This window comes from Papaver somniferum, chromosome 5 (assembly GCF_003573695.1).
Source record: "Papaver somniferum cultivar HN1 chromosome 5, ASM357369v1, whole genome shotgun sequence".
NCBI classification, from domain to species: domain Eukaryota; kingdom Viridiplantae; phylum Streptophyta; class Magnoliopsida; order Ranunculales; family Papaveraceae; genus Papaver; species Papaver somniferum.
Genome location: NC_039362.1, coordinates 11,179,156 through 11,205,241, shown reverse-complemented (window position 1 = coordinate 11,205,241; position 26,086 = coordinate 11,179,156). Strand labels below are relative to the sequence as shown.

At 34.8% G+C, this 26,086-nt stretch overlaps 1 protein-coding gene and 1 pseudogene across 2 annotated transcripts; one reads left to right on the top strand and one right to left on the bottom strand.

Annotated features, from left to right (window-relative positions):
- The first annotated feature begins 3,037 nt into the window (after window positions 1–3,037).
- On the top strand, window positions 3,038–5,721 carry LOC113278758 (annotated as a pseudogene).
- A 14,618-nt stretch (window positions 5,722–20,339) lies between these two features.
- Window positions 20,340–23,116, bottom strand: LOC113277263 (succinate dehydrogenase subunit 7B, mitochondrial-like). Of its 2 annotated transcripts, none has more exons than XM_026526400.1 (5): window positions 23,056–23,116; window positions 21,916–22,010; window positions 21,766–21,837; window positions 20,686–20,788; window positions 20,340–20,528 (listed from the first exon to the last, which is right to left on the bottom strand). In XM_026526400.1, exons 2-5 carry the CDS (start codon window positions 21,973–21,975, stop codon window positions 20,488–20,490), a joined length of 276 nt encoding a protein of 91 aa, XP_026382185.1. In that variant the 5' UTR covers window positions 21,976–22,010; window positions 23,056–23,116; the 3' UTR covers window positions 20,340–20,487. The 2 variants fall into 2 exon arrangements, with proteins under 2 accessions (XP_026382185.1, XP_026382186.1); XM_026526401.1 differs by having other exon boundaries at window positions 21,916–21,984; window positions 23,056–23,113.
- Window positions 23,117–26,086: the final 2,970 nt, after the last annotated feature.

Here is a 26,086-nt window from a genome sequence, read left to right as displayed (position 1 = left end):
CCTTCTAGTATGGCAATGCATTCCGCCTCTTCCGCTGATCTGGCTACTCTATTGATGAGTTTATAGCCTTCGTAATTCCCTTCCATATCAAGTAATACAAGACAAGAGCCTGCTTTATTAGTATTTGTATCAAAACTGGCATCAAAACAGAGAATATTACATGCATCGGGTACACCACAGTTGTCTGGAAGCTGAATAAATGCAGGCGATCTGACTGGTTGAGCATTAGGTGTAGGTACACTGTGATCTATGTCTGCAATAAGTTTCAAAGCAAGATTGGCAGTATTCACTGGTGTCACCATTTTCTTTTGAAAGATTTTGAAACACCTATCTCTCCATATGCTCCATGCTGTAACAAATATTGAATTCTTGATAGCTACACTTTTGTTACTCTTCAATCATTTATCAAACCAGCTTCCTATTGGTGTATTTGAGTTATTTTCAGCAGTAACGAAGTGACCAAAAGGAGTGTTTGCCCATACATTTTTTAGCATATGGACAATGTAACAAGAGACGTTCAGCTGTTTCAATTGAGTTGGTATCACACAAGCAACAAGGATCAGCTTGGTCTCTACAATGCAAAAGTTTAGCACTAGTAGGTAGGATGTTTTCAATACATTTCCAAATCAAAAGTTGTACTTTAGGAAGGGTGGGAAAACTCCAAAAGGCTTTGTAAGTAGGTTGATTAGGATGGGGATTTTGCAAGAAATTTAGCTCACCATAGAGGGCTTTATAGGCAGTTTTCACTGAAAAGTCGTCATCTTTGGTATGCAACCAGACCAATCTGTCGTTTCCAGTGAGGGGAATTCTTATGTTAATGACTTTCTGAGCATTGTTACTAGTGAAAAAACTATTAATGAGATCCATATTCCATATCCTAGTATGAGGGTCAATGAAATCATCCACTAACATATTAGGATTAGGATAACTAATGCGAAGGGGAGATGATGCATTTGGTATCCAGTTATCTATGAATGCATAGATGCTTAACCCATTTTTAACTTCCCACATTGAATTATTTCTAATGATCTCTAGACCAACCAAAATTCCTCTCCATAACCAAGAAGAGTCATGTGGTTTCCTAGCATGCAATGGATGATAATTCTTGAAATATTTTCATTTCAAGATTTTGACCCATAATTCATTCGAGGAATGAATTAAGGTCCAAGCAAGCTTGTCTAGCATAGCCTTGTTAAAGATTTTCAAATCTTTAATACCCAGGCCACCTTGAAGCTTATGAGAACAAACATCCCGCCAATTTTTAATGTAAATACCCCCTGAGTTAGACTTTCCCCACCAGATGTCCCTTTGGGATTGTTCTATTTTTTGAGTTATGGCGTCTGGGATAAAGAAAGTACTCATATGGTATATCGGAGAAGACTTCAAAACATGCTGTACCATTATGGATCTACCAGCTTGAGTAAGCTGCTTTCCTTTCCAGTTTGGTACTTTTTTATCAAATGTTCAAGCAAATGACTAAAAGACTCAGTTTTATTCCTACCAATGAATGAGGGAATACCTAAGTATTTATCTTTTAGTTCAATTTTCTTCATTTCCAACGCATTGATAAGCGAGACAACATGATTTGGGTGAACATTTCATGCGAAGCTTTGACAAATATGAGGCAATCATCATCAAAGAGTAAGTGTGAGACAATTGGGATCTCTTTGCTGATGCGAATACCTTGAATTAACTGGTTATTTTCAGCATGTAGTAGGTATCTATTTAACGACTCCATACACAAAATGAAGAGATAAGGGGATAATGGATCCCCTTGTCTTAAACCTCTTTTTGGTCTGAAAGAACGGCAAGGGGACCCATGAAGCATGATAAAAATATTGGTAGTGCTAAAACATAGGTAAATAAAAGAGCACCATTCATGCGGAAAACCAGAACATTTAAGAATATCAATCAACAAGGACCACTCAACTCTGTCAAAGGCCTTAGACATATCGAGTTTAAGGCCCGTGACACCATTTCTGTCTTTTTTTCTGTTCCTTTTCATAGTATGAACTATCTCTTGTGCTATGACAACATTATTGGAGATGTGTCTCTTGGGCACATACGCAGCCTGATAAGAAGAGATGAGTTTACTAAGTAAAGGTTTCATCATATTTACAAGAATCTTAGACTTTATCTTGTAATTAGTATTACATAAGGAAACTGGCCTAAAGTCAGATGGTGATGAGGGATTGCTGAGTTTAGGGATTAGGGACAAGAACGTATGATTCAGAGACTTAAGTAAATGTTTTGACTCAAAAAAAGACTTGGCAGTATCCAAAATATCATTTTCAAGCAACTCTAGATTCTATTTGTAGAAACCTGGAGGAAAACTATCAGGCCCAGGGGATGTCCAAGAGGACATCTGTTTGATGGTTTCCCGAATTTCCTCTAGAAAAATAGGTCTGAGCAAGTGACTGTTATCATCAGCAGTTATACAGGGTTCAATACAATTTAAAAATTCGGCATTTCGAAATGGCCGAGAGGTAGAGCTAACACTTTGAAAATAATTGATTAAAAGGCCTTCAATTTCATTCCTATCCTTAGAACAGTTACCATTGGGTGATCGAAGAGTTGCAATGTGATTAAAGTGTTTCCTTTTATTGATAAAAGTATGATAGTAATCAGTAATCCCATCAGAACTTTTAATGAAGTCTTGTCTATATTTTTGGGCGTAAAAATCTTCTTGAACCTTCTGCCAATGTTCAAGATATAGTTCTACTCCCTTGACTTCCTCAGCATTCTGAATAGATAGAGGTTGACTATTTAAATGCTGAAGTTGGTCAGTCAGGAACTTAACTCTTTGATCTACATTCCCAAAATGGTTTATGTTCTACTTTCTCAATTCATGTTTAACATTCCTAAGTTTATTTGTAAACTGAAATGTTGGTGACCCTCTAACATGTTTTGAGTATGCATTCTTGATAACATCTTTAGAAGTAGAATTACTACTCTAAGCCTTAAAGTATCTATAAGGTTTCTGTTTAATGATTAATTCATGTAAATTTTGAATTTTAGTGATGGGTTTTATTTAAGCATGAGGTAGGGATATTTGTATGTAATTTGATTTTACAGAAATTAGGGTTCTTGGTAGTTTTTGAATTGGGTGCAGGAATCAGAGATAAGTATTGAGTTAATTAGAAGAATTAGTTTGAAAGGTAGTTGTTTAAGATACTTTGTACCTCTATCACAGGGTTTGTTTGGATTATGTTTTTGTAGAATTTGCATATGATGATATCTTGAAAGGTTAAATTTGATTAACGGTTCCACCACTAATTGGCTTGTTTTTATGTTTTTAGAAACTAGTTTAAGTTCTAACCTTCAAGTGTGTATTGTTTAGATGCTAAACTGAATCTTCAAGTACAACCATCATATCATATGTCCTCATGTTGATTGCCAGACGATCTTTTTTGCTGACATTAAAGTGTATATTCTTACCAGGTTGTGTGAAGGAGGAGAATTACTTGCAGAATTTTATCCCGGTAAAATAAGAGTACATATCGTTGTATGAATGTGCGCCATTTGTTAAATTTGTTTTGTTTATTCCCGAGTGTAGCAATAGTACTGGAAATTTAAAGTCATAAAATTTTAATTTCTTGCTGTAGAGGTGGTCGACATCCAGAGCACGATGCCAAAACTATAATTGTTCAAATTCTAGGTGTAGTTGCTTTTTGTCATTTGCAGGGTGTTGTCCACCGAGATTTAAAACCAGAGGTATGCATCCAAGCTCGATATTTTATGATTGTTTGTTTTTGTAGTTTCGGTTTTCCGAGTGCATACTGCATATATTAAGACTTTAACCACGAAATGTTACTTTTCTCTTGTCCGCTTAATAGAATTTTCTATTTACAACTAGAGATGAAGATTCTCCATTGAAGATCATTGATTTTGGTCTTTCTGACTTTATAAGACCAGGTAAGAATTTGTTAAGTATTCTGTTTAAAAGTTAGGACCACCACAAGGGTATTCTATTATATGTCGTGCATATTTTATCCAAATGATATATTACTTATTTTGTATTTATTTATTCTTGGATTTTTTAAAATTAATATCTGATGTAGAAAATTGTTTGAATACCTCCCTCGCGGGGTTCAACATATTGGTAACCCTTATCTTGACTTATGAGGAAGGTTATTACGTCATTACTTCATATAAGTTTCTTTATCTTCTCAACAACCTTCAACTTCCTTCACTGGTGTCAGAAAGTTTACTAAGTCTTCCCAATTGGTATTTGTATCTGTCGTTTGAAGGAAATATGTAGTATCACACCTATGCATTTAACATGATGCTTATATCTTTTTAACAAATATCTTAGGGCTATAATAGTTATCTTAGGATTGTAATAGTTATCAAAAGATGTCTTTCGAATCTTGTTTTCGAACTTTGGAATTAAGATTATAGCGTTTAGTCAAAGTTGTTTGTTCTATAATAGAATTTTGGGTTGTTGCTGAAATCTCGTGGTATTAAATATAGTGATAAATATTAGATGTTCAAAGAAATTAACCTTTTAGATATTTTTGCACAGATAAAAGACTCAATGATATAGTTGGTAGTACATACTATGTTGCATCAGAAGTCCTACAGTATGGAAGCAGATATTTAGAGAATTGGCGTCATAACATATATCTTGTTATGTGGAAGCATACCTTTTTGGGAACGAACGGGGTCAGGAATTTTTCACGATGTTCTAAGAGCTGATCCTAATTTTGAAGATTTACCTTGGCCTGTGGTATCTCCAGAAGCCAAAGATTTTATAAAACGGTTTCTGAATAAGGACCACATGAAAAGAATGACCGCAGCACAAGCTCTCAGTAAGCGTCTTACTCATTGATAACTTTCCTAGGGTTTCCTGAAGTTTATATCAACCCTCAAATTATGGTATTATGTATTTTTTCAGTTACATGTCTCTCCTTCAATAACTTGTCTTTTGAGTATAAAATGGAAACTGAGAACTCTCAATTGGCAGCTCACCCATGGTTATGAGATGAACACCGCCATGTGCCGTTGGATATATTAATTTATAATTTAGTCAAGTCATACCTGCGTGGTTTGGGTTCTGTTGTATTTTGTTGCACATGTGACTGCAGTGCAGGTCAATTGAAGCGCTAGTAGCCACCCGGGGGAATATCAATCCCTGTTAAGTACACTTCCTTTGCTTATGCTTATCATATTGATTTCAAACTTATGGATATTAATCTTTATTATATAATCACTTTTGAGGTATTAGTTGTTCGTGATGTTGCTATGGATTATGTTGTTGGTGACCTTACTCCGGTAAATCTTTGTTGTGATCTTCGTTACAATATCATTTGCATTTTATTCATTAATCCATTGGGTCTTGTGGGTCTTCGTAACAGTTGTCTTAACTTATATGGTCTTTTTTGTTCTATTTGTGCAGTTTTACTTTTGTCAGACCTAGAACCATCTCTCAAATCTCTTAAAGATAAGATTTTTGTTAGAGCACCTATCGGTCGAACTCGCAAGTGTTGCTATCTCAAGCTTGTTTGTCAAGTTTAGTTGTCAAAACTATAAGTCTTGATTTCTAGTCTACTTATAGCTATGTCTCGGATTAGGATAGAATGAGTAGTTGAGCTTTAGACTTCACGGCGTTCATCGATTAAAGACGAAGATATACTAAGGGGGGCTTGAAGTAAATTCATTAACAAAAGGTATGTGGAGACTTGAACTCATCTATCACTCAGAAGTCTATTCTATTCTATCTCCTATTGAGACTAAGTCATATAGGTTTGTAGACTTTACATTATATACATTTGATATTTCGAGCTGAGTTTGACTAGCTTATATCTTTCTCGATATATGTGTTGGAAATTTTTTTGCTTTAACTACATTCATCATTATTCTTGACGAAAGTCAAAAGATGATCATGTGAAGATCTACTTGTAACATCTTACATGATTTGTATGAGACAGTCATTTGATGTAGACTCGGAATGTTTTGTGTTGATCATTCGATCACTTGAAAATTGCTTATAAGCTAATAGTTTGTGTGAGACAGCTATTGACATTTTCTAAGAATGTTTCAATGATTGAAATGAGAGTTTAGAACAATGATTGAAATGGGAGTTTAGAAAAATTAATCATTGTTTTTATATAACACAGTATGCATGCCTGTATGCAAACTGTTGTAAGAATGATTCAGGTCCGGGAAGCAAGTATGCATACCCGTATGCGAATGGTTTTAACTATGAAAGTCCGGGAACTAAGTTTGCGCACCCGTTTGCAAACTGTTCCACCTGAATGCGATCTGGAACGACAGTATACGAACCCGTTTGCGAACTGTCGGAAAAGATCAATTCCGGAACGACAGTATGTGTACCCGTTTGCGAACTGTCGGAAAGGATTAAGTCTGGAACTTAAGTTTGTGTACCCGTTTGAAAACTTATGTGGTTAAGTTCTAAAATCGGTTAAGTATGATTTCATACTCATGAACAAATACATTTACATATTAAAGAATGCAATATTTGCAAACCGTGGCTAAAATGTTCATGAACTGATTCTTTTGAATCAATCCGATTTTGCTTCAGTTGTGTCTTGTATACTTCTACGAGAATATAAACAATTGAACAACTCTATGAGTAACACGATTATTCATTTGATTATCATTTGTTCTAGAAGTGTTAAGATGAACATGGTTAAGACAAAAGTGTTCATATGGCTATAACTTCGGTTAACTGCTATTGAGTCAACTCAATATATACGTTTATGTACGATTACCTATATCTAAATGAAGGTATATTTCATTTGTTTGTAACAAGATAAGACCATATAATGGTGGAAATATATTAGCTTGAATCTTAAATCAAGTTTTCATCTAACGGTGAATATTGATTGCTTTGTTCCAAAGTTATCAAACCCTGATTTGAAAACTATATAAGGGAGAAATCTAGCAACTGGGAAACCTAATCCCCACACCTCATGTGTGATACTAGTTGTGACTAGAGTAGATTCTCCTTTCACCTAGGTTTTTCCTAAGACCATTATAGGTTAACGACTTGAAGACTTCATTGGGATTCTGAAGCCAGACCCAACCATTTTCTCTGTAGTTGCGTGTTCTGATATTACTTTTTATATCGTATTGAGTACTATCTTCTCTAATATTTTCTAGAGATTTATCTCCGATAGGTAAGATATAAAAAATAATCACAAGGCTCTTTGTCTCATTCTTTGTGATTCCATAATAACTTGTTCTACTACCATATAGTTAAGTTATTGTGAGGTGATTGATATTTCTAGGCTGATCTTCGGGAATATAAGACCGGATTATCAATTGGTTCCTGTTCACCTTGATTTATCAAAAGACGGAACAAAAAATTTGTAGGTATTTCTGTAGGAGACATATTTATCTATCAGAATAGACTTTTCAGTGGGAGACAAATTTGTTTATCAAGTCTTCGACTTTGGGTCGTAGCAACTCTTAGTTGTGGGTGAGATCAGCTAAGGGAATCAAGTGTGTAGAGTCCTGCTGGGATTCATAGGCGTAAGGAACGCGATTGTACCTTAATCAGTGTGAGATCGGTTATGGATCAACTACATTCCAGTCCGAAGTTAACTTGTAGTAGGCTAGAGTCTGTAGCGGATTAATACAGTGTGTTGTTCAAATCTGGATTAGGTCACGGGGTTTTTCTGCATTTGCGGTTTCCTCATTAACAAAACTTCTGGTGTCTGTGTTTTTTCTTTTCCGCGTTATATTTGTTTATATAATTGAAGTATCACAGGTTGTGCATAGTTCAATCAATTGGTAAATCCAACCTTTGGTTGTTGATTAACATTGATTGACACTTGAACATTGGTCTTTGGTACCGTTCAAGTTGTTTATCATAATAATCAGGTCACTGATTTTATCTGTTTGATTTACTGATTACATTGAGTAACAGAGATATAACTCTTGGATATATTTTCCTTGATTGAGTCTGACTATCTAGTTGATTCTAGTGGAATTATATTGGAGTTAGTCTATACCGATTGCCTAAGAGAAATATTGGGTGTGGTTGTTAGACCCCACGCTATTTCACTCTTGACTAAGAATGTGGTATGTCGTCTTCTCCAATTCTATTGTTTTTTTCTCAGCAAGCTTTTATGGATCAAAATTTGTACCTAAGTGTACAAACTGGCGCAGTTTATACGACTTAGTTTTCTAATTTCTAAAATGTATACCTCAATTTACAAGAAGGTATTGTAGTTGGAAGGACTTTTACTTCACTAGGAAATTATCAAACTGATGGAAATAAAGAAATGATAGCCAAGAAACCATCAGGTTCTGGAGGGTTAACAAGTACGAATTCATGACATTTTTAGTTGCATTCTTTGGTGTTCTTCCCCGCAGTTGTTGTAAGCTTCTTTTCCATTGTCTTATTTGTCTTATTATATACTTATTTAATATATTATTACACTAAATTGGCTCTATAAACGCTCATTTTGATATCTGATTGGAAGAATTTGTGATGCTTTATTCGCAGGTTAATTGAATGATGCTTTGTTGTGAGATCAGAAAGGTTGGAGAACAAAGCAGCAACCGTTAGGTCCCTTAGCAGCTGCAAGATTTGTAAGTTTATGTAGTATCTCCTTATAATGATTTAAGTTGGAAGAACTTAGGAATTTCGTAAGTTTTATGAACTGAACTTAGAAACTAAGTAAGTTTTTATGTGTACACTAGTTTGCTGCGATACTTAGTATACATTCGTATCAAATACTCATACGTTTTGTTAACTTCAATTAAAGAATCCTTTTTTCATAATATAATATAATTTTGTATGTCCAATGAATGAATGACATTTTAGTTTCTATATTTATGGAAATGATGAATATGGGCAACTAGGTAATTGCAAGGGGTAAATGTGGGTGGAAATGGATTTTGACCAGGTCAATGAAGACTTGACATTTTTTTTTCTATTTCAAAAAATTAGCAACATCATTTATATGTTGCTAAATTAGAACCAGAACCAATAATATATGGTTCTGGGTAGGGGTATTCCTATAATTAGCAACAGATTAGCAACGGTTGACTTCAATTGCGAATAAACAATTTAGCAACGAAATCCAACATTGCAAATCCCCGTTGCTGACCGAGAGTCGTAATGGAGCTTATGCCATTGTAAAAAATTGTAACATGGTGTTTTGCATCATAAAACTGTTGTTGCGACCCCAGTCAGCAACAACCAGGATTTATTGTTAATCCTTAAAAATAGTGTAGTGTAGTAATGTCCAACACAATTATTTCACCTGTGTAGTAGATTCCACAAGGATTCCAGAAAATGAAATAAAAAGGTGTTTGGTAACTTGTCTAAGAACATTGATAATGCTTTGATTGAGATAAACATGGCTCACTGTGAATTTGGTAGGAACCCGACTGATGCTGATAAACTCACCATTACTAATTGCTTGTGCTTGTTTGAATTTTCTCAAGATGGAGGAAATATTTTGGAAGCAGAAGTATATAGTCAGTCAGTTGCTTGAAGGATATTTAAATACTAAGTTTTACTACTCCTCTGTTCTGGTTAGGAGAAGTAAGAAGGCTTAAGAATGATAATGGTTCTTGGCTTAATAGTGATACTGTGATTGAGTAACATATCGTGAATCACTTTTATATTTTGTTTTTATCTAGTGGTAATGAATGTGATAATGAGGAAATTATATGTTTGTTTCCAACAGTTTTATACTTACTAGCTATGTCAGTACTAGTGAAATTAGGAAGGCACAAAACAGTTAGGATCTCATAAAGCTCCAGGATCGGATGGTTTTCAAGGCTATATTTTTGGGAGGTATTAGAATCAGGTTAGTACTCATGTGGTTACGAATTCTTTCAAAGTGGTCAGTTGGATCCTAGACTAAACAATAGATTTATTGCTCTTACTCCTAAAAAGTGTATCCCTTGCACGATAAAGGAGTACAGACCTATCAGTTTGTTTAATTTTACATCGACAACCATTACTAAGATCATTGCAAACATGTTGAGGCCTTTTTTGAACAAAATTATCTCTTGTAATCAACATGGATTTGTGCCTGGAAGATCTATATTTGACAAGGGATAATATAACGAAATAATTCATTCGTTTAAGCATAAGAAAGATGAAAAGGGATGGATGACTCTTAAATTGGACTTTGATAAGGCCTATGAAAGAGTCATATGGCCATTCATTTATAGAGTTATGTAGTGTTTGGGCTTCAATAACACTTTTATAAAGTTTATTGAACTTTGGGTCAGTATTGTCTCATTCCAGGTTTTGATTAATGGCTCACAAAGTGCGAGTTTTAGCTTTATAAATGGCCTTAGGCAAGGGGACCCTCTGTCCCCTTTCTTATTTATTATTTTTTTGGATGCCTTATCGATACTTATTGCTAAAGGGTTTGAAGAGTCATATCTATTGGTAGGGATACCCCTGTAGTCTCTCATTCTTTTTGTGTAGACGGTTGCATTATCTTTCTAAAAGCTTCTTACAAAAATGCATGTTGTTTAAAAATAATTCTTGATAAATTTTGCAGGTGGTATGGTTAGATGATCGGTGATGGAGAATCCACTCTCCTCACATCTTTTAATATGGGAATGCGATTTTCTAAAGGAATGGTCAATGCTTTGTAGGTTCAAGTTGCAAACGATACAGGTAAATATCTTGGCATACCTCTTCAGTGGGGCTAAATTATCTCAAACACTTATCTTTAACTCACTGAGAAAATGGAGAACAGGATGCATGGGTGTCAGTTCTTAATAGAATTTACTATGAGGACGAAAAGTCATGCGATTAGTCTTGCGACGCTGACTAAGTCAAACAAAAAATTTGCTTCTTCTCCTTCTTCAATTCGTTCTTTATCTCTGCAAATTAATAAATTTTTCATGTTTACCTACTGTTTCTAATCCTTTTCCATATATTTAATTTAATTTTTGATTGATGTTTCTTTCAAATCGAATCTTTTAGTTATGACCTAATTTTTGTTTGAATTTCTGAATCTGATTTATAAAACTTTTTAAACCTAATTCAATGACTAATTTTGTTTATTATATTTCTGCATATTTTGATTTAACCCTTAGTCTTATCTAATCTGATACTCTAAAGTTTGTTCTCCTTTATTTGATTTCTATTTTAGGTCATGAGCTAATGGAGATATAGACATAGAGCATCAGATCATTATCATGAGTTTCGCAAATCAAAATGGTTCCTGGGAAGAATCTCAAGTTAAGAAGATGGGTATACACTTTACAGTGGGTATGCTTCATATATTACTTCCCCTCTTACTTTATTGGGCTTGGTTCACTTCAAGAATTGCTGAATGATAAGGATAAATCTTTAAGTCGAGTCATTGTGAGATATGTGAGATCCTACTCATAGTAGGGATTTGATTTAGCTGATACTACTTCTACTATTTAATATGTTTTTTGAAGCCAAGATTTTTTTGGAAATGAAAGTATTTGGTGGTGATTTTTATACTCATTATGATTATCTCTGTAAGAAGGATTTATATGGTTTATAGGTTGGAATTTTCTCTTTGCAGGGTAACTTGTTTGAGTTAATCCCCTATTCAATTGCAGCAAAAGGTGTATCAAAAGTTGTGTTAATTTTTAAAATTACAATTAAGAGGAATTTTTTAATTTTAAGTGGATTGAAGTTATTAAAGAATACTTATGGTTTATCTGTTGAAAGGTGGCTCACTCAAAAGTTCATTTACATTTGGAACTGTTACTTCTTTACTCCTTCTTTGTCACTATGATTCTCTGAGGTTATAAAAGAGTATAATGGTCTGCACAGTTTCTGCCATTTAATTGTCATTTCTTAAAAATAGTGTTGTCAAATTCAATACTATAAGCATGATGCACAATTACTTCACCCTGTATGGTTATTCTTCTGTGATTGATTGTCATTTCTTAAATATGGTGTTATCAATTTCATTTCTGTAAGCATGCTACACACTTACTTCATCCTGTCAAGTTATTCTTCTGTGATAGATGATAAAGCACAATAGGAATTGCATTAGCCAGAACTTAATTGTTTTCCTAATTAATGAGTTTTCTAAATCATAACTGAATGCATAAACCTTTCAGATTCCCCAGAGCTAGTATATATCTCCCCTACAGTGTGCCTCCTCTTAATCTTCCTTATCCCTTAGTGTTCCTCACATTTTCTTTCCTTTATTTGTAACTTTCTATTCATATCCCTTTAGTTAGATTAGTGAAATGGCAATCCTTGCTGATCAAGTGAGAGTGCTTGACCTGGATGAGGATGTTGAGGAATTTCCTTACAGGTTTGATGCATTTCTTTGTGATGATAGCAGAAGTTATCATAAGACTTCTGTCAAACACCACCTCAATAGAATCTGGACTATCAACTCCCCAGATTTTAAACTAGCTGCCTTATATTCTGGGTGGAGGAATTCAAAACTTGTTTGTAGTAATGTTCAAGAAGAACCAAGACAAAGATATAGCATATGCAGCAAGACCCGCCTTGCTTTTTGGTCAACTTTTTGCAGTCCAGCCTTTAGGAGCTTTAGAGTCCATATTTGATTTGGTTTGGGAGACTACTTTAATGCCAGTACAGATTAATATTCATTATGATTTGGTTAACAAAGGTAGGGTTAGGGAGGTTTTGGACCAACTTGGAAATTTTGTTTCGCCAGATTCTCCAGCTGGGAGTTTATATGAGGCAAGATTGATGGTCCCTCTGAAAACTCCATTGACAAGGAAAGTAGTTTTCAATACCAGTAGGAGAACTTATATTATGATTGCTTTCTACCCTAAGCTGCCTTTTAGGGCATACAAGAAATGTTATGTTTTGTATCATAATGAAGAGAAGTGAAGGGAAATTCAGATGAGGATATTTGTCAGGGCTTTGCCAGCACCTACTCCGAGAGCTTCTCATGTTGCAGTTAACAAGATTCAGTCAAGTTTAAAAATTGGAGAAAGCTCGAACCCCAGCATTATTAAGGCTTATTCTCCTGCTGTTGTTGAAGGTGCAACTTTCGATCATTCAAAGCCATCAGCATTCTCAGTCAGCCTTCAGCTATCTGCAGTTCTCAGAAGCACGGGTTCCTCCTTTTTCTCTCCTATTTCTTCTTCTGCTTTACCTAAGTTTGATCCTCTAACTGTTAGAGAGCCAGTTAATCATGAGCCAACCCCAGATGTTCACCCTCACTATTATATGAACTTTGCTGGTTTCTCTCAGTCTTATGATAGCATCACTTTTGATTCTGATGGGCTTATGCATGATAGGAAATGTAAAAGAACTAGGACATCTTTTGAAATTGTTGTTCATGGTACTAGTTCAGTATCATCTTATTTTACTATGATACCCACTCCTCGTTGGCCTCCTATCACCTTAGTACCTCCTTTTAGACCTCCTGCTGAAATCTCTTTCAATACGGGTAGTTCTAGAGTTTCTTCTAGTCACGGTTTTGCTGATGCTAACATGATATGGTCAACTTCTGCTTCAGCTTTTGTTCAGACTGTCTTCACATCTTCTGGTTTCATTTTTATCTCAGAAGTTCTTATGCACTCAAGTTCAGATAATGGTTTTTCATCTAATGCGAATCAGATTGAGGAACCTGTTGAAAATATGATTCTTGAACCTATGCCATTATCCATGATCCCACCGGAACTTGAAATCACTGACGAAGAATTCGAAAAATAGGTCGATCTCATGATGATGGATTCTGACTCTATGAATGCGGAAACCTCCTATGCTCATGACCTAGTAAGTCTTATAATCTTTTTCTCCTTTTTGTTTATTGCTTTGCACTTCTTGCCTTGCTTGTTTATTTATCTGCTTGATCTTTGCTAGTTGATTTTTTCCTTTTATCATGAAGTTTATTTATTGGAACATGAATGGTTGCTGCTCTGATAAAAAGTGGTTGCATCTCCTTAATCTGTTTAGAAAATTTAGACCTACAACAATCTGTCTTATTGAAACCATGGTCGACACTGAAGTTGTTAATAAGTATACTCATCATTTACCTTTTCATGCACATTATACGTGCTGTTGGTAAATCGGGTGGTATGGCTTTAGGATACTTTAAAAACTCAAGTATTGAAGTTATAGGTAGTGCTTTTAATATGATCCATGTTGTATGTGACGTCACGCCTATTATAAATAACTGCCTTGTCACCTTTATCTATGGTTCTCTAAACTCATTGGGAATTAGGAATCAATGGAAGTATTTAAATCATATGAATGAAACAGAGAATAGGCCGTGGTTATTACTAGGAGAATTTAATTTTATCGAATGTTTCGGAAAAGTAAGGTGGAAATCCAGACAACTCTATGGCCCCTCATTTTGTTAGAAACTCGCTAACTCAACTAAAAATGAATGAAGTCTACGCTTATGGCAACCCATTTACCTGGTATAATAGAAGATTCAAGAATCCTTCTGAATTGATTTTTAAAAAACTTGATAGGGGTTTCATGAATGATAAATGGGTTTCGGTTCTTCCTCAATCTAGGGTTACAAATTTGGGTAGAATCTTTTCAGATCATTGTCCTATTATTCTTCAATGCTTTCATCATGATCAAAATCTCTCTATTCCTTTTAAATATTTTAAATGTTGGTAGTCGAGTCCTGATTTCAATTATTTTCTTTCAAAATCGTGGGAAAAAGGAAAAAAAGGTTCCCCAAGTTTCATTGTTGCAGATAAGCTTAAAAATCTCAAGCATGATCTTATCAAGTGGAATTTGAATACCTTTGGGCATATTAAAACGACTATAAGTAGGTTGAATTTTTAAATTGAAAAACTTCAGAGCATGAGCTATACCCCTTCTTTATGTAATTATATTTTAAACTACTCTAAGAAATTAGACTACTGGTATGAAATATAAAACTCTTTCTATAAACAAAAATCGAGGATTGATTATTTCACTCAGTATGATAAGAATACAATTTTTTTCCATAATTCGGTTACGCTAAGAAATATGTATAACACCATACATACTTTAAAGGATAGTCCGGGGAATTGGTTAGAGAGCAGGGAGCAGGTTGTTTCCTCCTGTCAAATCATTTTAAAGCTATCTATACTTCTTCTTCGCCGAGTTCTGCTGACATTGATGATGTTCTCAAGGATAATAAGCCGATTATTACAGATGAACTGAATGCAAGTCTTGTACCTATTCCTACTACAAAAGAAATTCATTCAACTGTTAACAATATGGCTCCTTGGAAATCCCCGGGGCCTGATGGCTTCTCGGGGGGGGGGGGGGGGGGGGGGGGGGGTTTCAGGGATAATTGGGATCAAATATTTGCTGAAGTTATTAATCATGTTCGAGATTTTTTTCGTAACAAGTTTCTTCTCAAGCAGTTAAACCATTCTTTTATATTGCTTATTCCTAAGGTAAGTAACCCTTCTACTCCTAATGATTTCAGACCGATTAGTTTATCTAATACTGTTTACAAAGTTATCTCAAAATTTTTAACAAACCGTTTAAAACCACTTATCAATCTGCATTTATAGCAAATCGTCAAATTCAAGATAATGTCATAATCAGTCATGAAATTTTGCATTCTTTTAAAATTAGAAAAAGGAAAAATAACAAAGATTGGTTTATGGCCATTAAGTTGGATCTTTCGAAAGCTTTTGATCGATTGGAATGGTCCTTCATAATATCAGTTTTTAAGAAACTCGGCTTTTCGGAAGATTGGTGCCAGATAATTTTTCAATGCATAAGTACTGTTTCTTATTCCATTTTAGTTAATGGCTCGCCAAGAGAAGTTTTTTATCCTTCTAGGGGCATTAGACAGGGAGATTTTCTATCCCCTATATTTTTATCATATGTATGGAAACTCTTTCACAACTTCTGCTGAGAGGAGAGAATGAAAAAGTTATCCAAGGGTTCAAATTGAGAAAAGATAGTCCATCTATTTCTCACTTATTTTTCGCAGATGATTGTATGTTTTTCTCCAAAGCTTATCTTACTTATGTTAGGAACCTTATGAAAATTATTAACAGATTTGCAAGGGCTTCGGGTCAAGCTATAAACTTCGAAAAATCGGGTTTTTTCACAAGCAGTAAGATGCATCATAAACATGTTAAGTTGCTTTCAAAAGCTTTAGGGATTAAATTTCTGAGCAGCTCTGAAAAGTATCTAGGTACTCTTTTATTTGTTTAAATGGATAAAACAAAAACTTTCAATTCCTAATTGATTAGTTTTATGCTAGACTGGGTAATACTAAAAGATCAAAACTGAATGGGGAAGGAAACACAGTTATAACAAAGCATGTACTATATAGTTTATGTGTTTACCATATGTCTTGTTTTCCTTTTCCTAAGAAAATTACGTCGAAAATTGACTCAATTCAAAGAACTTTTTGGTGGTTTACGAAAAACTCAAGAAGAGGGGCATATTTTCTCTCTTGGGGTGATATAGGTAAGTCTAAATTAAATGGTGGTCTAGGAATTAGGAACTCCTATGCTACTAATAGGGTGCTTATTGCTAAATTGGGTTGGAGAATTTGTAAAAACCCTGAACAGTTGGTTGCAATTTTCCTTAAGGACAAGTATTTTCCTAACAAAACTTATTAGAAATTGATAAGGCTACTGACAGTTCTTCATGGATATGGAAAGGTATAGTAAATAGCTTGCTTTTCTTAAAAGAAAATATAGTATATAAGATCAATGATGGCAATTTCACAAAGATTTGGTATTATAATTGGTTGCCAGGTAGTTCTTCTCCTCCTAATTCTATTAATATAAATTTTGAAAATTTTACTTATGTTAGTGAACTTATAGATGCTCAAGATAAAAGTTGGAACCTTGATCTCCTTTCCTCTTTGTTTTCACCTGATGATGTTACTAGGATTAGGTCAATAAGAATTAATTTTACAAAAAAAGATGATATTATGTGGGCTCATACTTTTAATGGTAAGTACACAGTTAAGTCAGCTTATAAAGCTTATATGAATGAATCCTTTTCAATCGATGAAGCTTCTTTTTGGGAAAAAGTTTGGACTTTAGATTGTTTACCAAAGATTAAATTCTTTATGTGGAAGATTTTTGCTCAGATGTTTCCTGTAAATTAAGTTCTCAAGTTCTATAATCCTACTATTGATGAATGATGTCCCTTGTGTAGAAATGAAGTTGAAACTGTGATGCACTTATTTTTCCTTTGTCCGATTGCTTCTCATATCTGGTTTGCCCTCTCTCTGCAACATTTAGTGATTACAGATTGTGATTGGATTGAGGATATTTTTGTGTCTTGGTTTGATAAACTACTGGGTTTATCTCCTTATGCTGTGAAATGGCCAAGCATTGGTGCTATTGTTATGTGGTATGTCTGGAAGTTAAGATGTGAAGTTGTTTTCAGAAATGCTCAGGTTAATCTTGATAAAACAACTATGGATGTTAGAAGATTTATCAACACCTATATTGTTCCCCCTCTTCCAATAAATGATGTTCGTTTGGAAGTTAAAATTTTCATTCAAGATGTTGATCATATTATGTTTATTGATGGTTCTTATAAAAACTTTAACATGAGTATTGGTATTATTTTGTGTGATAATGCAGGAAGAATAAAAAGATACAGAACGGATTTTGGACTAATTCCAAGTGTTGTTGGTGCTGAGACAACAACTTTAATTTTGTCCATCTCTTGGCACAGGGGAGATGAATCTTTCTAAAGTCCTTTTTGTAAGTGATTGCCTACAGTTAGTGAACTTTGTGAATGAAGGCAAGGGAGATATGGACTGGTGGTGCCTTGACCTCTTAGAAGATTGTCGGATTTCCCTTTCTAGTTGTCTGTCTTATAAGGTTGTATATATTAAGCGTCTTAAGAATAAGCTTGTCGACCGGCTTGCGCGTCGGGCTAGGAAGTTTAGTTTGAAAACATTGGGTACTCTTCTCCTCATTTCTTGGACAATATTCTGAGGGAAGAATCCTTACCTGAAATCTGTAATGGTTTATTCGGTTAGTGCATCAGTGTGTTTCTCGGCAAGAAAAAAAGGATGCAGGGGTGGAAATCCAAAGACTTATATCGTGCTAGTAAGACTATCTTAGTTAAGTCAGTTTTAGACCATGTTTCCAACCATATCATGTTCATGCTCAAACTCTCCAAGAGTCTAATCTTAAAGATTGATAAGTATAAGCCTAATTTCTGGAGATAAGGATAGAAAAAGTATGCATAATCTGAACCGGAAGAAATTTTGTACCCCCTTAAAATATGGTGGTCTAGGAGTTAGAGATATTGAAATCAACAATCGACTCTTTTGACAAAAATGACCTGAAGACTTTTTGCTAATCCTAAATTGGAGGTGTCCAGACTTCTTAAAGCTAAGTATTTTCCTAACCGAGATTTTTGGAGCTGTGAGGCCAAAAGTAAAAGCTCCGAGTATCTCAAAGGAGGTGATGTTCCTAAGTCTTTTTTGAGGCGGAATATAAGAAACAGAGAAGATGTTGACTTACGCGATTGACAACTCGATTTGTAAAATATATATAAAATTATTTTACATAGGATTAGTTGATCGAAGAAGTACTTGAATCTTCGGATCTTTTGGCGGCGGACTGCAAAATTCTGGCGGAGACGGTCAACAAGTCATGTAAAGATTCTCCTTCAAGTGCGAAAAATACCATACAAGAAACACTCTTAATACTGGAAAAACTACCATAGACTCAAGTAAAGTACATGAAACACTCTTAATACTGAAAAATACCATACAAGAAACACTCTTAATACTGGAAAAATTACCATAGGCTCAAGAAACACTCTTAATACTGGAAAAACTACCATAGGAGTATATAACACAGGAAATGTAAATTTGCGGCGGACTACATTGCAAAAGAAGCTCGTCGAAAACATCTTCGGCACATGTCAGCCCAACTTCAGCTAAGAGTTCCAAAATAAAGTGTTATTTCCAATATTTTTGATAAAAATGAGCTTATATTGTACCATATTATTTGATTAATACATTTCTTTAGATCTTTTTAATATTAATTTTAGAAATTACAAAATCAAACCTCATAATTGTCATCTAAAATGTTAAAGAAAATGAGGATTATTGAATGTGAAAACTACAGGGAGACCCATTCTATAGATTTTCTACATCGTGAAACCCACGGGCGGAAAAGTTCACGCGCGCACCCAATTTTCGTAAGAAAATTTCTCCCAAACCCACAATTTATAAAATTTGATTTCTTCGTATCTTTTCTTCTTCTTCTTCACGGGAATTTCTTCTTCAATTATTTTTCTTTTCTTCCTCCCAACTGTGACTTACGATCAATAATATTGATAGACAGTATAATCACATGAAGATTGGAAACAATAGATGAATGAAACCGAAAGTTAGGGTTTGAGGTGATGTTATGAGATGAATGGAGATCTTGTTGTTTCTTATTTCCGAAAGATGTATGAATGGTTTTTTTTAATTAGGTATTATGATTGAGAAGATGGATCTGAGATGTGTTCTGAGATGGAGATAGGGTTTTGTAATTGTTTCAATCAAGTAGAACAGGAAGAAAAGTTAATTTGAGATTTAGAAAATACAGGAAATAATAATAAAGCTTATTTGATCTTGGATGATGATCAACGAAAAAGAAGAAGAAGAAGATGTTGTTATGAGTGCATAACATGTCATGCAGTCAAAAAATGGATGCATAACACATTAGCCGGCATCTTTGTTATTTTGTGTGAAATTGAAAATTGATGCATAATGCATCATGCAGTCGAGAAAATGGATGCATAACCTGATATGCATCCAAAATATGGCTGCATAATGCATTATGCATCGAGAAAATTGTTGCATAATCTTTTATGCATCGAGATATGCATCCTTAAATATGATTGCATAACCAATTATGCATCAATCTTTTTATGTACGGACTAAAATCAACCAAAACAATGGCTACATAACTCGTTATAGATGCATAACTTTGTTATGCAGTCGAGGAAATGGTTGCATAATTCGTTATTCGTCTGCATAATGTGTTGTGCATCTGTTTTGGAGGCTGCATAATGAATATGTAGTCAGTTTTCGAAAATTTTCCCTAAAACGATAATCACCTCCGACTTTTTCGTGAAAAACAAAAATTTGATATTGTTGTTTGTACTCGTTGTGTAGCTCTCTTAAAAAGATTTCCAACGATATAAAATTTATAAAATTCCAAGGCGCGGATTTTTAGATATGTTATATCCAAGTTGTATTGCCAATTATACCCCTAAAAAATTAGGCTGCATAACGATTTATGCCTGAAAAAATAGTATGCATAACGAGTTATGTATTAATTCTTAATAATTTCGGATTATTTTGGGTGTCACGGGATCTAAAATTAATTATGAGCCTGACAATAAGAATATTATTTTTTTGGGGCGTGCGCGTAATTTTCCCTTATTGAATTCCTAATCATTTGCGGCATCTCTATTGAAATAATTTGGAAAAATCGTTTGAGTCAAATTTCTTTGTCTACAAATTTATAAATTTATTATGTCCACCCATATTTTTGCATCCTCACGTCCATTTATTCCCTCCTATTAAGAAGACTCCTTTAGTTTGCCTCCTTCAGAGCTTCTTACTTTGATGTTGCTCTGACATACACTTCATAACAACCTCCTGCAACAAGTTAACAAAAAGGAAAAAAAACTTATTTGCCAAGCATTTCATTTCCAATGCAGAATATATAGTTGCACTGTTGCTGGAAAGAAAATCAAAACCACCAACCAAATAAAGCACAATAAGGGATGTTATTTCTCATCAGATTGGGGAATACCAGAAATGACAGCAAGGGCAAGAACATCTCCAAATCTTCTGACAAGGTGCTCAGCTTTCTTAGTAGACTTGAAATGTTTCAGTGCTGGGTGTGGTTCCAAAAGCTACAAAAGATCTTAAGGTCATGAAATTTGGACATAGGAACCAAACAAATCAAATAAAGTTGACAAACATTAAAGTAATAACCCAAATGAGAAAGAATAAAATTTACAGACATTCAAGGGCTTGATTGTTATCAGATTATAGGCTTTAAGCATTCGAAATATGGATCACCTAAAAGTTCCATCCAGTTCATAATATGAAGTGAAACCAGTAAATGGGGAAAAACAAGTACTCCAAAAGGAAGTTCCGTTATAAACAGAAATCATCATCAAAATAGAGATTTGATTGTGCATATGCCAACCAACTAGTAAAAAGGGAATGGCAAGAAAAATCATTCACTAATCCACTACAGGATTCACCGAATCCAGTAAATACTCCATATATACAAGATGAATTGGAATTCCAATAGGTACGACATACATTAGCTCTAGAAAGTAGAAATTCTTTTCCTTGTCAATTGGACGGCCTAATACCACATACGAGTTTATAATATCCATTTGACATTGCCAGTAAAATTTTCAAACCATGTGATCCTGAACTGAACATACACGTACATATATCTAATAACTGTTAGCGTTAAAGTCCTTGCCACTCCAGCTAAATGGAAACCAAAAACTTCTAACTGCGGTGTGCACAGTTAGTAAGGGATACTTTCTCAATAGTATGTCATTTGTCATTAGTTGAGAAATTAGACACCATATTTGAAGCCAAAATATCTTCATAAGATGAAAAATGAAAAATCAATACTTCCTATGCATTTTTTCCTATCCTTTTTCGTGTACCCTTTCACCAAGAAATTGACTGTTCTCACCTAAGGTAGATCAAAACCTTAATCTAATCCAGGATATCTTTGCAATTCTAATCTAATAAAAAATCTCTTTTAGAACTCTAATCACATATACCCAAATCATTTTATAAAAAATCTTAAAACAAGACAAAACCTTAAAAAGATATAAAATATTAAAATCTAAGCACTTACAGCTTTCTCGCGAGCACCAAGTTCAATATGAAATCCACGGCGAGACGATTGGAGAAATGATGGATTCACTTTCTACAGAAAAATAAAATAAAATCAAGATTCAAGTAAAACTGACCTAAATGATAATCGATAATGAAAACAAAGTCCAACCTGAGTAGAAGAAGAAACGAATCGAGAAACCGTGGAGGCCTTGCTAAGTAAAAACGCCATGGCTGAACCCTAAGGTAATACACTGATTTAGATTTCTGAAAGAGAGAAAGAAAATGAGAGGATTGGATGAGAAGTAAAAGACAATGATTAATGATGTACTTCTTAGGGAAAAAATATTCAAACATATAAGCAGATGAGAAGTAAAAGATAGGGTCCCTAGGCTTTCAATTTTCTGGCATGCAATGACAACAGCAAGCAAACAAAAGTCCAGCTACTGCTTGAATATTTCATGGTGTCTTTTTAGAGTTGGGCCTAGTAAATTCCAGAAATGACTAATCGTAGGCATTGCAGAAATTAGTGTTTTCTGGAACTATTGGTGTTTACCATTCAAACTTACAGGGTTTAGCGAAGATAAGAAAATAGTAAGATAGAAACTTTGTAAGACGGAAAACAATGTCAAGTTAGATACAGCTCTTCCCACTTACAAAAAGTAAAAACTAAATGCTAAACAATGTTATTGTCAACAGGACTTCAAGAACAAGGCAAAGAAGATGCAAAAAACGACACGAGACATCTGAAATTATTGCCTACACACTGAAGATGCACAGGACCTATTGATGTTGTGCAATTATGGTCCCAATGCTGCTGGAGCTAACACTAAAAGAGAGAAAACTGAAAATATAGGTACATCAGAAAAGCAGAATTAGTTTACTTAGTTGAGAAATTATCCTACAAGGTTCCAATCTGTTAACTATCTATGTCAATTTACACATCATTTGGCTACAAATACACGAGACATGTGACAACTTTCACATTTTACAGAAACACGAATTCTAATTCCTGAATTGAAGATGCAAGGGACCTAGTTTTCCTAGTTTTTGACTTCCGCAGGGGGTTTTCTGGCAGAAAGGAAAAAGAGAAAAGATACTGAGATTATTTCTGCCAGATGGTAGGATAAGATGAGCCCTATAAGGTCATTTAGGGAGTAAAGAATCAATGTTAAGAAATGATTCGTAACCCTCAAAGTCGTTCTTTTCTTACATACACTCCAACCCCTTACCACTAAAACATATATCCTCAACATTAAAGAAAGGGATAGGGAGAGAAAATGTTATAGGAAGAGCAAATGATGTAACGTACCTCTTGGGTGAACAATATACTACTGTTGTGATTCTGATCGAATTTTTATCGAAGTTCTTCTCAATTCGACTGAAAAAGAAGAAGCGAGGATGACTTATATAACAAAATTGGACGGCAGAGGTAGGGTACATCAGATTAGATTATCATTACATCTACGGCTGTGATTATACTACTAAACAAGGCAAATTACCAAATTTTATTTAGTGGTTTAATTGCAAATTATTTAGAATTTTTTTCATAATTTAGATAAAAATGAATCAAAAATCGGAAAGACTATCAGCTGGTAAGGCTTAGTCCTATGGGCTAGATATGTAGCTGCTAGATTGGTCATCCACGTCAGTCTGGGCAACCTCCTAAGTCCTATGATATTGCTAATCTAGCAGCGAAGCGCTGAATAAAACAGCGCTAAAAGCCGAATGGTTCGGCGGTACATAATTTTATTTTTTTAAAAACTAATCATTATCTCTCTCCACCTTTTTCCTCTCTCTCCAATTTTTTCCTCTCTCTCCCTTTTTTTCCTCCCTCCATCACGTTCTGGCTCTTTTTTTTCCTCTCTCTCTCTCTCCCTCTTTTTCTTCTCTCTCCATCACATTCTCTCTCAAAAATTAGTAAAATATATTGAACGCCGAATGGTTAGGCGTTTATGTCACTTTTTGAGCGCTGAACGGTTCAGCGTTTCAATCTCGCTGATAGTTGGACTTGTTAGGTGGGAGAACTATCAACTATCATTGTTAACTTTTTTCCAACACTTTTTCCTTGATTTGCAACACTTTTTGGCCAATGTAGCACTCCAATCTAGCCCATAGGGGTTAGCCTAAGAAATTGGATGGAAACCTAGCAACAAGCTGGGCTCCAACACCTTTTTGAACAACAAGCTGAGCTCCAACACCTTTAGTGTTTAGATTTTTATTTTATTTTTGAAGCATATTTTTTGATTTGTAATAATCCAAAATCTTAAAAAACGCGCTTCATAATATGAATCCAATTTTTTTTTCCTTTTCTGTTTTTTCTTTTTTGCTTTTCAATTTTATCGAATTAAAAAGGTATATTCAGGCTGCATATGCCCACACAAACATGTACTAACTCCGAGAGCACTGCACTTCTTAATGATCGATTTTTTTTCTTCTCACTTTTTAAAGATGGCATCAGTCATCGGGGTGAGCATCGCCGGTATGAACCGGTGAGCATGGGTCGGTATGCGGCGGTGAGCATCCAATCCAATTCATTACGAATTTTCAATTGGCATCCGCATCAATCCAGCATCCAATGAATGCACGAATGGACGGGGTAGACGCGGATAATCTAATGGATTTGTTTTACAATTAAATTTATATTAGAGAAAAAAGGCAACAAGTTTTTGGATGGTTTTAGAAATAAGGCCCAACTCCTTTAAAATAAAATGTCCTTTTTGTACGAGGGATCAAGTATTCCCGCCTATACATATGTTGGTCTTGTATCTTGCTCTTTTTTTTTTTGATAAGAAGGCTTTTATTTATTTATAAAGGGAAGTTTATATTACATATGATGGGTTCTAATATGAGATTAGCCCTTTCTAGTAAATTAGTTCTGAAAAAGCGGGGGTACAACAACCACGCCCAACAATTCGATTAGTAATCTGTATGGACAATCTCCAATATACTTTTTAGAGAATTAACTAGACAGTCAGACTCAATCTAGATAAAAGTATATCAAAGAGTTTATATCTCAATCTCTCGATTTGATCTTTACTTAAGCAAATAGAAATCTGCGAGTCTTTATCAAAGAGTGATAACTTGGATGGTACCAAAGACCAATATCCAAGTGTCAATCAATTTAAATCAACGACCAAAAGGTCAGATATTCTAATTGATTGAACAACGCACAACCTGTGATATTTCAATCATATTAACAAATATAATGCGGAAAAGAAATAACACAGACACCAGAATTTTGTTAACGAGGAAACCGCAAATGCAGAAAAACACCAGAATTTTGTTAACGAGGAAACCGCAAATGCAGAAAAACCCCGGGACCTAGTCCAGATTGAACACACACTGTATTAAGCCGCTACAGACACTAGCCTACTCCAAACTAACTTCGGTCTGGACTGTAGTTGAACCCCAATCAATATCCCACCAATCCAAGGTACATTTGTACTCCTACGCCTATGATCCCAGCAGGATACTGCGCACTTGATTCCCTTAGCTGATCTCACCCACAACTAAGAGTTGCTACTGAAAAAGCGGGGGTACAACAACGACACCCAACAATTCGATTAGCAATATGTATGGACAAACTCCAATATACTTTCTAGAGAATCAACTAGACAGTCATACTCAATCTAGAGAAAAGTATATCAAAGAGTCTATATCTCAATCTCTCGATTTGATCTTAACTCAAGCAAATAGAAATCTGTGAGTCTTTATCAAAGAGAGATAACTTGGATGGTACCAAAGACCAATATCCAAGTGTCAATCAATTTAAATCAACAACCCAAAGGTCGGATATTCTAATTGATTGAACAACGCACAACCTGTGATATTTCAATTATATAAACAAATATAATGCGGAACAGAAATAACACAGACACCAGAATTTTGTTAACGAGGAAACCGCAAATGCAGAAAAACCCTGGGACCTAGTCCAGATTGAACACACACTGTATTAAGCCGCTACAGACACTAGCCTACTCCAAACTAACTTCGGTCTGGACTGTAGTTGAACCCCAATCAATCGCACACTGATCCAAGGTACAGTTGCGCTCCTTGCGTCTCTGATCTCAGCAGGATACTACACACTTGATTCCCTTGCTAATCTCACCCCCAACTAAAGAGTTGCTACGACCCAAACTCGAAGACTTTAATAAACAAATTTGTATCACACAGAAAAGTCTACGGTAATAGATAAATCTTTCTCCCACGAATATACCTACGAGTTTTATTCCGTCTTTTGATAAATCAAGGTGAACAAGAACCAATCAATAACCCGGACTTATATTCCCGAAGAACAACATAGTATTATTGATCACCTCACAATAATCTTAATCGACGCA

Bases quoted from the DNA above. Each gene is read 5' to 3' on its own strand.
- LOC113277263 (XM_026526400.1), bottom strand. From the start codon at position 21,975: ATGGCGTTTTTACTTAGCAAGGCCTCCACGGTTTCTCGATTCGTTTCT. The intron at 21,838-21,915 runs GTTGGACTTTGT...ATTTTTCTGTAG, and splicing joins TCGTTTCTTCTTCTACTCAG to AAAGTGAATCCATCATTTCT. The intron at 20,529-20,685 runs GTATTCCCCAAT...AACTTGTTGCAG, and splicing joins TGCCCTTGCTGTCATTTCTG to GAGGTTGTTATGAAGTGTAT.